The sequence below is a fragment of the Canis lupus genome, chromosome 2, assembly GCF_003254725.2.
Source record: "Canis lupus dingo isolate Sandy chromosome 2, ASM325472v2, whole genome shotgun sequence".
NCBI classification, from domain to species: domain Eukaryota; kingdom Metazoa; phylum Chordata; class Mammalia; order Carnivora; family Canidae; genus Canis; species Canis lupus.
In genome coordinates, this window is record NC_064244.1 from 71,418,869 (window position 1) to 71,434,678 (window position 15,810).

The 15,810-nt window shown below is 53.5% G+C and overlaps 1 protein-coding gene and 1 long non-coding RNA gene across 8 annotated transcripts; one reads left to right on the forward strand and one right to left on the reverse strand.

The window, feature by feature from the left end:
* Positions 1 to 110: 110 nt before the first annotated feature.
* On the reverse strand, positions 111 to 6,756 carry LOC112660330 (uncharacterized). Its single transcript, XR_003136848.1, has 3 exons — positions 6,654 to 6,756; positions 4,940 to 5,018; positions 111 to 1,542 (listed from the first exon to the last, which is right to left on the reverse strand). It is a non-coding gene; the product is annotated as an uncharacterized LOC112660330 (long non-coding RNA).
* On the forward strand, positions 5,765 to 10,888 carry CD164L2 (CD164 molecule like 2). Of its 7 annotated transcripts, XM_025447891.2 has the most exons (7): positions 5,765 to 5,801; positions 5,904 to 6,014; positions 7,495 to 7,662; positions 7,763 to 7,834; positions 8,385 to 8,429; positions 9,913 to 10,057; positions 10,337 to 10,558. In XM_025447891.2, exons 3-7 carry the CDS (start codon positions 7,536 to 7,538, stop codon positions 10,536 to 10,538), a joined length of 591 nt encoding a protein of 196 aa, XP_025303676.1. In that variant the 5' UTR covers positions 5,765 to 5,801; positions 5,904 to 6,014; positions 7,495 to 7,535; the 3' UTR covers positions 10,539 to 10,558. The 7 variants fall into 7 exon arrangements, with proteins under 7 accessions (XP_025303676.1, XP_025303672.1, XP_025303675.1 ...); XM_025447887.3 differs by lacking the exons at positions 5,765 to 5,801; positions 5,904 to 6,014 and adding an exon at positions 6,858 to 7,041; XM_025447890.3 differs by lacking the exons at positions 5,765 to 5,801; positions 5,904 to 6,014 and adding an exon at positions 6,859 to 7,026.
* The last annotated feature ends 4,922 nt before the right edge of the window (positions 10,889 to 15,810 follow it).

A 15,810-nucleotide genomic window follows, 5' to 3' on the forward strand; every position in this document is an offset into this window, starting at 1 on the left:
GTGCGTCGCGCCGGGGCGCAGCGCGCGTTGCGCGGCATAGTAATGAGGCCTCGCACCGCCCGCTCCCCCATTCATAAAAAGCGATCGTGGCCGCGGCCCCGCCCCTCCCCACTCGGCCCGCGCTGTCCTTGACGCGGCGCCCTCTGCGGGCCGGGATTTCGGGGGGCGCAGGTGGGAGAGCCTTGGAAAAGTCCCGGGGAGGTTGTAGGGAATATGCAAGGGGAAGCAGATAGGGGACCCCGAAAGGCTGTGGGGTGATGGGACCCTCAGATGGCAGGGACGGACGGAATTCGGGTGACGGAGACCGAGTGATGAGGCTGAATGAGCGTCCTCAGTGAGGATGACGGGGGTTGCCAAGATGATGGGGCCCTGAGGTGGTGGTGACAGCAGCACGAGGGAGCAGGGAAGTGGGTGGCAGTGACAGTATGAGCATGGTGACAGGATCTTGGGGGATGGTGGCCAAGGGACGCTGCCATGCATAGAAAAGGAAGCCCCCAGGGCAACTATAGCAGTGTCAGGGTGACTGTGACATGATGGGGCTCAGGGATCCCATGGGGCAGAGACACTGCCGAGGGAAAGGGAAGGTGGAGTGTCCAGATGATAGGACCTCAGGTCACCCTGACCCTGTCACTGAGGTACTGAGGTGACAAAACAAAGTGTAAAGGATTGTAAGGTCCTAGAATGAAGATACTGGGTGACTGTTTTGAATGAGCCCCAGGGTGAGAGGGACAGGGTAGAGGGTCTGGACTGACAGTGGCCAGGCAGGTGAGCTGCTGCCAGGGCAGGTCCTCGTGATGCTGGGGCTGGGGTAAGGAGCTGGGTGACGTCACTCATGTCCGCCCAATAGCGCCCTCTCAGCACGGGAGGGGTGGGCCTGGCAAGATTTCAAAACCTGAATTATTTATTCAAAGATCTGGAAAGCAGCAGGATAGTGGTGGTGGTGGTGGTGGAGGGGGCACTTCCCCGAAGCAGCAGGGGAGGGGGAGCCGGGAAGAACTTGGAAGCAGAAAACCTGGCAGCGCAGTCCCCAGGGCAGGCCCCTCTCAACCTCCCATCTTAGGCATCTGACAGGGTGGGGCAAGGAGAAGGAGCTCCATCTTCCCCAGCCCTGCCTGTCCTATGTATAGCAGGGACATACACCACCCCAGCTGACTTTTCCAGAGGTGACAGATATGCCCAGGGGGACAGGAACTGGCTGCTTCTCTTTCCTCTGTCTCTAGCTTTGATCCTCAAAGGAATCATCCAGGTCTCTGGGATGGGGGGTGGAGGGCAGGGACCAGGTTAGGGATTAAGGAAACCAGAGGGGCTCAGATCCCAGGCCGCACTGACTTCTCCCCCCAGCACAGCACCACTGTGGTCCCCTCAGTAGGTGTGGGGAGGGGGAAGGAGGTGACAGGCCAGTGGCAGGGTACAAGGGAGGAAGAGGAGAGGGTAGGGGCTGGGGAAAATGATGTGTTTCAGGATGGAGGTGATGAAACCCTCCATTTCCTCACTGTGTGACTTCGGGTGAATTTCTTCAGCTCTTTGTGCCTGTTTTCTCATCTGTAAGATAGGGATAATGTTAGTGTCTGCCTCAGGATTGTTGGTAGGGCCTGGCACGTTATCAGCACTGGCTGTGTCTATCTGGCAGGAGGATGACACCAGGGAGGCATAGGTGTGCAGGTAGTAATTGAGTTTCTAGGGGTAGATGATATTACTCGGGAGGGAGCAGAGCATGGGAAGAAAAGCCCCAGGGAACACTGTCATCGAAGGCAGGGACTGTGGGTGAGTGTGTCCTTGCAAAGGGTCCTGGGCTTCCCTCTGCCTGGAACCCATTTCCCTTCATTCAGGCCTTTGTCTTTTTTTTTTTTTTTTAATAATTTATCTTCTTTTTTATTTTATTTTTTTTATGATAGTCACACAGAGAGAGAGAGAGAGAGAGAGAGAGAGAGAGGCACAGACACAGGCAGAGGGAGAAGCAGGCTCCATGCACCGGGAGCCCGACATGGGACTCGATCCCGGGTCTCCAGGATCGCGCCCTGGGCCAAAGGCAAGCGCCAAACCGCTGCGCCACCCAGGGATCCCAAGGCCTTTGTCTTCATCACTTCCACAGTAGGCTACCCTTCCTCTATCCTAGTGACCCCGCCCCTCCATCCCTCTCTCCCCCCCTTTCCTCCATGTATTATTTTTCAGAGCGCTTAGCACTCCTCCAATTATATGTTTCTTCATGTATTTTCTTTTTTTACTATGGATCAGCCCCACCGGAATATAAGCTCTGAGAGGGTTGAGACTTTGTTCCATTCTGTGCTACTACAGCACCTGGCGTCGTACAAATACTCGTCAACTGGATGCCTAAAGTCAAAAGCAGCATCTAGAGAAAGAGAAGAATAGTGATATGCACAGTGTCAAGAAAGGTGGGGGTACCAAAGAGAGAGAATACAGGGGCATCAGGCCCCCCAGAACTCAGGTATCTGCTCTCTTCTCCATCAGAGTTGGATCCCAACAACCGCTCAGCGGGTCTCTGGGATGAGCAAAGGTGGCTGGGAGGTTGGCAGGAGAGAGTTGTATGAGAGACTGTCTTCTGCTATTCTGAGTGACAGTAATAGCTCTTTATTTAAAAAAAAATTAAAAGATTTTATTTATTTGACAGAGAGAGAGAGATAGAGAGAGAGAGAACAAGCAGGAGGAGGGTTAAAGGGAGAAGGAGAAGCAGACTCCCCTACCAAGCAGGGAGCCTGACTCGTGGCTCCATCCCAGGACCTTGGGATCATGACCCAACCTACAGGCAGTCAACTGAGCCATCCAGGTGCCCCAGTTCCTTATTATTTTTTTTTGTATATGTTCATAGTTCATTAATCCTCTCATGCACAATCACCACAGATAAAGTCACTCCAGAATCTTTACTCATTTTGCCTGCACCAGCATTGGTCTGTGCAGTGCCCTGCCTTTCTTCGTTCTGTTCTCATGTCCCATTTGCTGTTTTCTTGAGGTCTTTTTCTTCTCATGCAGACCATGTCTTGCAAGGCTGTCTTTGGGTTCATTTTTCTTTCATAATCCAAGGAATTATAAATCATGCCCAAGCCAGTTGTCATGCCACCACCACAACGGTTCTGACTCCAAATATAAAGATGACATCTGGTGTGGTCTTGTACATTTTGGCTGATTTTCCCCAAAGTTCTGTCTTAGGTACTGTTGCCTTCTCAGTGTGAAGAACATCAGTGACCATGTTTCCACTGAATTGGTTGGTTGGCTAAAACTTCCTGATCCAGAAAGTCACAGTGTCTTTCAAGATGGTAGTGGATCCTCAGGAAGCCCGGGAGGAAAGGAGTGCAGTGATATTTCTAGCCATGAGAAACCCCAGAGATGCAAGAGACTCAAGTGAAGCATGGATTTTCTTTCTTTCTTTCTCTTTCTTTCTTTCTTTCTTTCTTTCTTTCTTTCTTTCTTTCTTTCTTTCTTTCTTTCTTCTTTCTTTTTTAAAGATTTTATTCATTTATTCATGAGAGATACACAGAGAGAGGCAGAGACACAGGCAGAGGGAAAAGCAGGCTCCATGCAGGGAACTGGACATGGGACTCGATCCTGGAACTCCAGGATCACGCCCTGGGCCGCAGGCGGCGCCAAACCGCTGCGCCATCAGGGCTGCCCAAGCTATGGATTTTCACATGGGCACTCTCTCCATGCTGTTTAAAACTGCCCTATGCGAATGGGACAATGGAGGCCATCACTGCCAACTGGGTCTCTCTTCCCCAAAGATCTGCTACCTAGAGAAAGAGCTGCCCTTTCCTCTTCTCTCCCCCTCATGCCCTCTGCCGTACCTCCTTGCTTCCTCCCCACCACTAATACCCAGTCCAGTCCTTCCCACCTACCAGGTGCCAGACCCGATCCCAGGGCTTACAATAACCCTGCCTTCCCATTTCATAGGTGAAGCCTAGAGAAGCTGAAGGACTTGCCCAAATCACACAGCAAATGGCAGAGCTGGGATCTGAAGCTGGCAACCAAATCCAAGGAATGCCTTCCATTCTATCCTAAACATCACCATCTCCCCAAAAGAGGCTGGGAGGGAAGTTTGACAGGGGCTGACAATACTTGCAGTTCCCCAGGTGACCACCAGATGGCTGTGAGCACTCGCTTCCAGGTAGGACTTCCTCCCCATTCTCTCTTTAGTCTGGGGAATCCCATGGACCCAGGCTCTCTTGGGAGGGGTGTGTGTCTGAGGCACAGTTATCGTTTTTTAAATATTTTATTTATTTATTCATGAGAGACACACACAGAGAGAGGCAGAGACACAGGCAGAGGGAGAAGCAGGCTCCATGCAGGGAGCCTGATGTGGGACTTGATCCCTGGTCTCCAGGATCACACCCTGGGCTGAAGGCGGCGCTAAACCGCTGAGCCACCGTGAGGCACAGTCCCCAAAAATCTGAGCCCCAAAAATCTGAGCATCGCCAGCGCACACATTCTTAGCACAGACCCACTTGGTCATTCAGCCAGTATTCACGGACAATTCCTTGGGCTTTGAGTGGGTGCTGTGGATGGAAAGGTGATCTGGCCACATCCCTGCATTTTCTTTTCTTTTTCCTTTTAAAAAAATCTTTCTTTTTAAAAGTAAACTCCATGCCACGTACGGAGCTCAAATTCATGACCCCAACATCAAGAGTCGCATGCCTTACAAACTGAGCCAGCGTGGCGCCCCCACATCCCTGCATTTTCAATGTTCAGTAGATATTTATTGAGCATGTGCTATCTTCCAGGCATGGTTCTAGGCACAGTGGAGAAAGCAATGAACGAAAATACTGGGTTTCTCCACAGAGCTTCCATTCTGATGGGGAAACAGGGACAATCTACAAATAAACATTTCATATGATATTAAGTAGGGGGCCCTGAGGGTCTCACAGACCAGAAGGACAAACATGTACACAGTCACAACATGATACAATATGGTTATTTAATAAATACTTACTTAGTTAGTCCTTAAGTGTAGAGGGAGTTAACTACAGAAAAAGATAAACATGGTTTCCTGCCTTCACAGAAATTATAGCCTAGGATACAAAAGAGTAATTAATTATACATTTGATACATGTTCTGAAGGAAAAAGGAAGTATCATGAGTGGGGAAGAGAGACGGGGACAGTTTTAGGAGCGTGAGAAACACTCAGGTGGAGGTGCCCAGGAAGCAGATGGGCCCACTGGATCCTGGGTTCACATCCTGGCCCCCCTCATTGTAACCATGTGCCCTCGAGCAAGTGATTTTACTTTTTTTTTTTTAAGTTTGTTTATTTATTTTAGTAATCTCTACACCGAACATGGGGCTTGAGACCAACCCCAAGATCAAAAGCCATATGCTCTTCTGACTGAGTCTGCCAGGCACCCAATTTTAATTTTTTTTTTTACGATCTTATTTATTTGAGGGATGCCTGGGTGGCTCAGCGGTTGAGCATCTGCCTTTGGCTCAAGGTGTGATCCCAGAGTCCCGGAATCGAGTCCCACATCGGACTCCCTGTATAGAGCCTGCTTCTCCCTCTGTCTGTGTCTCTGCCTCTCTGTCTCTGTGTCTCTCATGAATAAATAAATACAATCCTTAAAAAAAAAAAGATCTTATTTATTTGAGAGACAGAGTATAAGCAGGGGAAGGGTCAAAGGAAGAGGGAGAAGTAGACTCCTCACTGAGCAGGGAGCCCAATACAAAGGGGTACTCAATCCCAGGACTCTGATGTCATAATCCAAGCCGAAGACAGCCACTTAACCAACTGAGCCATCCAGGTGCCCCCTGATTTTTACTTCTGAAGCCTACAAACTGGGAATAACAAAAGCCACGCCTAGAAGGTAGTTGTGGACATTAGATGAGAAGCTGCAAGTAAAAACTCTTAGTGGAATATATATTCTGCAGAGAGTAAGTGGTCAATAGTGTGAACCATATGTTATTAGTTACAGGTTGCGGCTGGGAAGGGAGCCACTGGGCTGGAGATGGAGATGAGACCTGATGGCTTTCAGATGGGAACCGGTGGCAGCGGAATGGCCAGAAGGATTCCAGAAGAGGTAGATCTGAGGAAGGAATCAGGCCACCAGGGAAGAAGAGGGGAATGGAAGAAAAGGAGGGGCAACAGAGAAGAGAAAGGAGAATGGAGGTGAAAGAGGAGGGGGGAAAGAGAAAGAGGAGGTGCTCTCAGGAACCTGAGAAGAAGCGCCAGAAAAGAACCAGAGGAGGCCGTGCCAGGGTAGGACTTGAGACAGGAGGGAAGGCTGCGGAAAGCCCCAGTCGTCCTACTAATAATGAGACCAACCGGCTCAGCGGTTTAGCGCCGCCTTCAGCCTAGGGTGTGATCCTGGAGACCCGGGATCGAGTCCCGCGTTGGGGTCCCTGCATGGAGCCTGCTTCTCCCTCTGCCTGGGTCTCTACCTCTCTGTGTCTCTCATAAATAAAATCTTTATTTTATTATTATTATTCTTTAATAAATAAAATCTTAAAAAAATAGTGAGAGTGTGGTGGGAGGCTGAGGGGCAGAGGAGGGTGGGGTGCAAGGGGTGAAGCGAAGTGGACAGGGTCTAGGGGCCAGCTGAACCCAGTCCCCCAGTCGCCGGGCCTGGTTGCGTTCACGCGACAAGGCCCAGCCTGCGGGAAAGTGACCTCGCTTCGAATCCAGGCTTTGCCACTGTGACCTCTGCCTACGCACTCACCTTTTCTGAGCCTTAGTTTCCTCACCTCTAGGGAAAACCAGCGGTTTCCGGGAGGCCGCAGGTGCGGGCTCCCAGGACCAGGTGAACCGCCAGCCCTTGATCCCGCCCCCTCTCGTCCGAGCCCCGCCCCGCCCCGGCCCCGCCCCAGGGCAGGCCCCGCCCACCGCGCCCCGCCCAGGCCCCGCCCAGGTTGCCCGGGGCTCGCTCCCCAGAGCCCGGCGGAGACGAGTCGGGGAGGGACGCCGCGCACCAGCTCTCCGCCGACTCCCGGCCCCCGCCCTGCCCATGGCCGCGCCGGGACCCCGCGCCTTACGGGTCGCGCTCTGTGGCGGCTGCTGCTGCCTCCTCCTGTGCGCCCAGCTCGTTGCGGCTGGTAACGCGGACCAGGGTCTGGTTGGAGGCCCACCCCGGGCAGGGGCAGGCGGAGCGTACCCTCACCCAGCCCGTCCGTGCTGGAGCCCTTGGGCTGGGGGTGGGAGGTGGGGGCAGGAGGGGACTGTCCAGAGAGTTCAGGGCTCCAGCGTTGGGTGAAGGGGGCTCTAGCCCTGTGTGGAGCCTCGGTATGTAATAGGCTCCAGATGTGGGGGATTAGAGGCTTCAGGTGTGTCTGGGGGTGACAGCGCCACACGTATCAGGGAACCCAGGTGTATGCAAAGGGAGGGGACTCTGGGTGAATGTGGGGGAGGTTGTGGGTGTGTGTAACTATGCGTTTGTGGAAATTCCAGATGTGTAAGTGGGGCTTAGGGGCTCCAGGTGAGAGTATGTGTGCAAAGGGGTGAGAGCCACAGTAGTGGGGAAGGGGGGCTGCAGCTCAGTTTCAAGGAGTTGCTCCCACTCTCAGGCAAAGGAGCTCGAGGCTTTGGGCGGGGAGCCCTGCTCCGCATGAACATCTGGCCAGCTGTTCGAGGGGCCTGCAAACAGTTCAAGCTCTGTGAGCACTGTGTGGAGGGACACAAAGCACACAACCTCTCTGGCTGCGTGTGGGAGCAGTGCCGGCCAGAGGAGCCAGGTATGGAGCTGTGCCCTCCCCAAATTAAGTGCCCCCACTTCTGAACCCCAGGGCCTTGGGACCTCTCTCCAAACCTCTCCCCTATACCTTCTCCCACCAGGACATTGTGTGGCCCAAGCTGAGGCGGTCAAGGAAGGTTGCTCCATCTATAACCGCTCAGAGTTGTGTCCAGGTAAGGGGACTTCTGCTGGCCTAAGCCAAGTTGGAGAGGGGGGGTTAAGGTGTCCCCAGACAGAGCCTGCCCTCCAGGAAGGAATCAGCCTCTCTCAGGGAGCAGACTGTCCTCATGAATACCTGGGTCCAGTTTCAGGTCTGCTTTTAGCTCATTGAGAAGTCCCCTTCCCCTCTCTGGCCTGTTTTCCCCATTTAAAAATTGGCACAGCCAGAGAATCCAGGACAGATGTGCAGAGGGGATGGAGGAGTTAGCTTGCCTAATGTAAAACACAGTGAGGACTTCAGAATCAGAAGTCCAGAAGAGAATGTGGGGGAGGGCTTCCTGGAGGAGGTGTCATCAGAGATGACTCTGAAAGGTAGAGGTGGAGGGAGGGCACATCTGGTGGAAGGAACTGTGTGAACTAAGACTTAAAAGTATGTCAGCTGGACCTGGACCTGGAACAGGGGGCCTGATATGAGTCAGAAGACCAGCTGTTGGCTGGGGCTGGGGTCTTGATGGGAGTCAGGGAGTGGGAGGGCTGATTTAGTATGGATTCCCTGTCTTCCAGCTGCCCACCACCACCCCACCTATGAACCAAAGACAGTCACAACAGGTAAGTGCTACCTGGGAGAATGGTAGTGGTGGGAGAACTAGAGGTGCCAGCAAAGACAGCTGGGCTCAGGCACTGACATGCTGTATGACCTCAGCCCTGTGACTCTTCTGCTGAGCCTGTTCCCACATCTGTAAAATGGGTTGGGTAATACCTCACGGAGTTGCTGTGAGAATTTTATGAGCAGGTGTATAGCACCTAGCCCAGTGTCTGACGCATGGAAAACAGTCAGCAAACGAGGATTCCCATCCCTTCTGCCCAGTACCAGCTCTGGGAGCTCAGGCTGACCCTCTCGGGACCTGCCCTTGGTGCTGAAGGGTGTCCGGCTCAGGTCGCCAATGAGGTGTAGCTCAGTCACTACCTACCGCAACCACCAGGTCCAGAGAGGGTCACAAAGCAGACTCCTGGCAGAGCAGGAGCAAGAGCTCTGCCCCTTGATTCCCGCTGTCCCTCAGGGTCTGGAGGTCACTGGGCTTGGTAGGGATGGCTGCAGAGGCTTTGGTTAATTAAAGCCAGAAACTTGATCTTGGAGGCTGAATTATTGATGGCTCAGCTCCCTCTGGCTGAGCCCCAGCTCGGTCTTGGGCAGCTCATTTCTTCCCTCTCCTCCTTTTCCCCCAGTGTCCTTTTCTGGGGCCCCCTCAGTTGTAGCCGGGACCACCCTTTACCCTTCATATTCTCAGACACCCTGATACAAGCTACAGCCTCTGAGAGGTGGACCTAGCTCCCAGCTAGGCCCCTCTCCACTGCCCCAGAATGATCCACTGCCAGCAGCCCTGCCCTGGCACCTGGCCTAGGGCCTGAAATCAAATCCCTAGTGGGAGTGGATGGCTAACGTGGCACAGCTGGGAGCCACCCAGACAGCCTGACAACCATGGGCCCTAAGATGGCGGGGGGGGGGGGGGGAGGTTTCGAAACATCAGGGGACACTGTGTGACTTGCCCCTTAACCGTGAGGTGACTTTGGACAAGTCTGGTCCTCAGAAGCCAGCTTTGCCCTCTAAGATACATCACCTAGTCTCCATTTATCCACTTGGTAGGGTGTGGCCTCCACTTCTTCCTTCTTTAAGGGCTCTGACATTGGGTGACTCCAGGGTCTCAGGACTTAGGAGTCCTGAAAAAGGTCGATATCATCTATAGCTAGGCTTTGAACCCTGAGACCCAAGGCCACCCTACTGGGCCAGTGTGGGTAGGGAGGCTAGAAGGGAGCCCATTGCTATCGGGACCATGCAATCCTGAGGCCCAAAGAGGATGTGAAAGACATCAAGCCATAGAGCAAACTGGGAGCAGAGCCAGGGCTGGAGCCCAGGCCCCACCCTCCCCTGCCAGGCACTTCCCAACTGCCCACTGGATCTGGGCTGAACTTCTGAGCCTGCTGCTCAAGGCTCCCATTGTGAGGACTGGGTCCCCCAGGTGACCTGTGCTGGTTACTGGGGTGGGGTTGGGATCCTGGGCCCCGGCGATCTGCTATGACCTGGACTCTGCAGGGAGCCCCCTAGTTCCTGAGCCCCACAGCTCTGGCTTTGATGGAGCCAGCTTCATTGGGGGTGTCGTGCTGGTGCTGAGCCTGCAGGCAGCGGCCTTCTTCATCTTACGCTTCCTCAAGGCCAAGGACAGCACCTACCAGACACTGTGAGTACCTGGCCCACCAGCACTTCCCCCACTCCCCACTGCACTCTCTTCTCAATGGGGCAGCCCTAAGGGCCTTGTCTTCCTCCTGACGTCACCCACGTGAGTCACACTTCTCCCTTCTCAACTTGTGGGGTTTTCTCTGCCCCTGTTGGCTGGGGCCAGGACTCAGCCTGGACCCGTGTCTGAGAGCCCAGCTGAGCCCACCTGTCTTTGTCCTTCATGCTGCCAGCAGGGAGGAGAACCAGTAGGTGGTAGCCCAGGCAAGCCTTCGTTTTGCAGCTCCGTGGCCGCAGGCAGGAGCATGGGACATGTGTGCGGTTTGGTTTTCCTCGAGGAAGGGGAGCTGCCCCGAGGCCCCCGTGTGCCGTGTGTGCGGTGGGGCGGGTTGCTGCAGCCTCCATTAAAGTGTGTTCTTCCAGCCACTGCCTGCTGTCTGGGGGTGGGGGCCCTCAGCCCAGCTGAGGCAGGGCCACTGCCCTGAGTGCCCTCTCTGTCTGGCCTCTGCAGAATCTGACCCCCTTCAGGCCTGGATTCCACAGGGGAAGGAGGACGAAGAGGCTGCCCTCTTGGCCCCCTTGTAGGCACTGGGGGTGGGAAAAACTTTGGCCACCAATTTCTGGCCCCTGTGGGCCATCAAGCAGACTCAGTGCCTGCTATGTGACATCCCCTCCTGGCCTGGGCCTGGTACCTGCGGCTGAGAGCATTCTTCAATCACCTCCTGTCTTATCCATCATGCCTGTGGGCCCCCTGCCTGACACGAGGTCTGTGCCTGCCTCTTCCCACCCCCCCCCGGCCTGGCACTGCCCCCAAATAAAACAACTCTTTCTGGCACTTTGCTTCATGTCCTGTGTCTTGGGCTGTGTGTGGATTTGTAGGGGTTGGGGTATAGCCATTGTCTCCCTAATGGGAATTCAGCCTTGGATTGCTACTACTGCCTTTTCTTTCTTTCTTTCTTTTTTTTTTTTTTAAGATTTTATTTATTTATTTGACAGAGAGCACGCAAGCAGGGAGAGTGACAGAGGGAGAGAGAAAAGTAGGTTCCCTGCTCAGCAGGGAGCCTGATGTGGGGTTCAATCCCAGGACCCCGGGATCATGACCTGAGCAGAAGGCAGACGCTTAACTGACTGAGCCAATCAGGCGCCCCATCACCTTTTAAAATATTTTCGTTTGTTATACATGTTCACCCTCTCCCTGTCTTACCCCCTGCCCCCAGCCCTTTTTAGATAAGTCCTTGGAGATTCAGAAAGGTAAGTATACTTGCTCAAGATCACACGGTGGGATGGGGCAGGACTGGGATTTGAATCCAGACTTTCCTTTCCTTTTCTTTTTTTTTTTTTTAAAGATTTTATTCATGTATTTGGGGGGGGGGGTGTCGCGCACATGAGCAGGGGTGAGAGGGAGAAGCAGGCTCTCTGCTCAATCCCAGGACCCTGGGACCATGACCTGAGCTGAAGGCAGACCTCTAACTGACTGAACCACTCAGGTGCCCCGAAGCAAGGTTTTTCTGACTCAGAATAAGCAGAAGTTCAGAATTTCCCTGCAGAGGCATCTCTAGGCTCTCTTGGCTCCTAAAGTTAGGTCTCCGCCCCAGTGCCATGGTGGAGATGCCCCTAGGACTCAACAGCCATTTCTGCACTTCCGGCCTTCCTCACTCAGGCCCTTCTGGAAAGCCTGTGCCCTCCCATGCCAGTTCTTCCCCCTTCCCCCCTCATCCCCACCCCCCCACCCCCGCCCAGAAGTCTTCCTTGACTGATAACATCTCCTGCTGCTGGGCATTTGCTGGAAACAGGGCATGTGGCTAAGAGTCTGGCAGTGTTATCTGATTTCATCCCATGATTGTCCGAGGAAGCAGAGAGGCCATAGCAGGTAATGGTGGCAGTGGCGTGGCCGGCCTGTGGAGCCCGACCGCTCTGCTCTGTGAACTGGAGGAAGTTATTTCCCAGCTCTGGTCCTGCTTCCCCATCTGTGAAGGGGGGAACAGCAGTGTCCATCTCAATGGGATGTGGGGCAGATTCAGAGCCGGTGCACGTGCCCCACCTACATTGCAGGGCACCCATCACCCTCCAGCTGTGCAGCCCGCACAGCCTTAGTGTTTCTGCCCCCCCCAGGCCCAGCCTCCCTGCCCTCCAGCTGGACAGGCTCTGAGGGACACTTGGGCCCACGAGCAGTTCTGGTTACTGCTTGGCCTCATGGCTCACCTGCCCACACGTTGTGCCACCATCCACATGCCATACAGTCCACCTCCTCACCCCTCCACTCTCTTCCATCAAAGCCCCCATCCCAGACATCAGCCTCCCCTGCAAGCACCCCTCTCTCCATACTTGAATCTCCCTCTTGTTACCCAGCCTGTCTTGCTTTCTCTCTTCTCCAAGCCTTTGTACATGCAGTTTCTCCTGCCTGGATCACCCTCCCCTGGCTTCTCCTCCCAGCACTTAAGTGCTGGCAGGGATAATACCCAGTCTTTCCAGGGAAAGAGGGAGAAAATACCCCCACCTCCCTCGATTTTCCACTCACTTATGGAAATTTCTTTATCGGATGTTTGTTTTTTTCCAAAGTAGTAAATGCCTGTAGGGAACAAAAGGACTATAAGGAAATGTATATGAAGAGTGAGAAACACTTTCCCCTGGTCCCACTCCCCAGAAATAATTGTGCTTAACAGTACATTTCAGACCTTTTTTTGTAAATTTACAACATACGTACACACATTCAGCATTTTAAAAAAATGTTTAAAAGATTTTATTTAGTTGAGAGAAAGTGAGAGAGAGAGAGAGAGAGAGAGAGAGAGAGAGCACGAGAGGGGGAAGGGTCAGAGAAGCAGAGTCCCCGCTAAGCAGGGAGCCAAATGTGGGGCTCGATCCTGGGACTCCAGGATCATGACCTGAGCCGAAGGCAGACACTCAACCAACTGAGCCACCCAGGCACCCCCACATTCAGCATTTTAAAAATACAAAGTGGGGTCCTGCTATACATGTTGTTCTGAAACTTTGCCCCTTTCATTAGAGATCTGATTTGCCCTATGACTTGTCCAGATGGTGATATTTTATTTGCCTGTATCCTATCCGTGTTCAGTTGGCTCACTTCCATGTTGATTTTTTTTTTTTTTTAAAGATTTGATTAGCATGAGCAGGAGAAAGACAAGCAGACTCCTCACTGAGCAGGGATTTCCCCACATGGGGCTTGATCCCAGCACTCCAAAATCATGGCCTGAGCTGAAGTCAGACCCTTAACTGACTGAGCCACACAGGTGCCCCCATGTTGATTATAAACAGCACATGATATTTTTTTTTTAATTTAAGTAATCTCTATGCCTAATGTGGGGCTTGAACTCATGAGGCCGAGATCAAGAGTAGCATGCTCTACCAACTGAGCCAGCCAGGTACCCATTTAAAAAAAAAATTTTTTTTAAGGGAATCTGACTCTCAGTTTCCACTCAGGTCATGATTTCAGGTTCCTGAGATTTAGTCCCATATTGTGCTCTGGGCTCAGCATGGAGTCTGCTTGAGATTCCCTCTCCCTCTCCCTCTGCCTCTCTTGCTCATGCTCTCTCTCTCAAATAAATAAATGAATCTTTTACTTATTTTTTAAAAGATTTTTAAAAATTTATCTATTCATGAGAGACACAGAGAGAGAGAGAGAGAGAGAGAGGCAGAGACACAGGCAGAGGGAGAAGCAGGCTCCATGCAGGAAGCCTGACGCAGGACTCGATCCCGGGACTGCAGGATCACTCCCTGGGCCAAAGGCAGGCCCTAAACCGCTGAGCCACCCAGGGATCCCCCAATAAATGAATCTTTGAAAAAAAAATTTCACATGATAACTGGGCTTGTCTGCAGATCTTGGCACACTTGTGGGAGAGTTTGGAGAGGAGAGATCCCTGAAATTAGAATTTCATGATCCCAGAGAGTCCTCATGGTTCCATCCCATGTGGTGAACTTGGCCTCCACCTTCCCTGACACCCCCTGGTACCTCAGCCCTCCCCGCCCCCACAAGCACTGGGCCTGGCATAGAGAAGACGTTCAAGGAAGGCTTGATGAATGAACGAATGAGTGAATGGATGAGTAAGCAAACAAGTGAATGAGCCATCCCTCTCCTCTCCTATCACCCGAGGTCCCTCCCCAGCTCAGACCTCAACCCCCACATCTGTACTGTGGCTATTGCCCACTCACTGGCCTCCTAGCCTCCCGGCCTGCCCTGCACGGTCTGCCCAACTCAATGGCCTGCCTGTATTAGCAACTATTTCCTAGGTGCTGCCGGGGGCTCCCCAGCGGACCTGCGAGTGGGCATGAGGTCACTTTGCCGAGAATGTCTCCTCCTGGTGGGAGGCTTGAACAGAATCTCTGTGGCCCTGGGCATAGAAGTGCCAGGCAGTGAACAAGCCATGCCCTGTCTCTGGGCCTCAGTTTCTCCTTGTTTATTCATTCATTTCACCAATATTTATTGAGTGCCTGCTTTGTGCCAGGCCTATAGCCCAGGGCCAATAATGACTAGGAGCCGGGTTGTGTCAGGACCAGAGCCAACACACAAGCATCCCCGGCAGGACCCGGGGAGTACAGTAGGTGTAGTGGTCACAACACTTGACAAGGACCAGGGAAGGACCCCTGGAGGAGATGGCCGTAGGGCCGGACCTTCAGACAGGTGGTGCTTCGCAGGTAGAGATGGAAAGGAGGGCATTCCAGATGGAAGGCCCAGAACAAGCAAAGGTGCAAAGGCAATTCACCCTGTGCAAATCCAAAGGTCTGGAGGCCAGGATCAGAAGTTGGACTCCGTTCTGGCCACAGGGGCTGAGGGAGGAAATGCCTCTACCCCCTGCTGGTTCTAGCCTGGGTGGGGTGCCCCTTCTGAGGGACAAGGGGCAGAAGTCTTGCTTCATGTCCTCCCACCAGCCTGGCCCCTTTATAGGCATCCTCCCTCAGGGGCACCAGTAAGATGGGCCTACTGTGGACCCTATTCTCCCTTTTGCTCCTCTTGCTGGGGAAGCCAGGCCGCCAAAGGACCCAGCTCCCCCAGCTGCCCAGGTAGCAGCCGAGGGTGCCCTCTGTACCAACCCTCACTCCTTCCCTGGTGTCTATCTCCCATCCAGGCACATTAGCCTCAAGGAGCAGGATAGGAAGGTGAGAATCTGGGCTCTGCGTTGTAAATTTATGCAAAAATAGATGCAAATGGTGCAAACCCTCTACCCTTGGCAGCTCTGGAGGCAAGAGTCCTGATAGCTGGACTCTGGAGATGGAAAGAGAACCGCAGAGGGGTCTGAAAGAGATATGCCCACTACCCCAGGTCAGCCCTGTGGCCACTCAGCCCAAGGGTGAGTCTGGGAATGTGTGGGACTACAGGCCGCCTCTGCTTCCTTTGCTTCTGTCCCCAGGACTACAGAGGGGTGTCTCTGCTTGGCTGCTGTTGTGCAATCCACTATGATTGCCCTCCAGGGGGATGGAAGGCTGGGAGAAGCAGGAAGGATTAGGACAGGGGTCTGGGCACCCTCCCCTCTGGTTTGTGGGCTTTGGAAGTTCTCAGACCTCAGAGCCAACACTCTGTCTTTTCCTAGGGCAGGAGATCCAGAGACCCTGCTGTGTTCCAGGAGGCAGCCTTCACAGGAGCCAGGAACTTGGCATCACGGGGTGCTGGGGTGTCGGCCAGCTGCCAGACATGGCTCAGCCCTCCATAGAGCCCTCTTCAGGGGCCCGACCTAGCCTAGCCGAGAGGGCTCCTGGGATCCCACTGTTGGCCTGTTCCATTGCCTGCAGGGTGAGGGTTGGCGA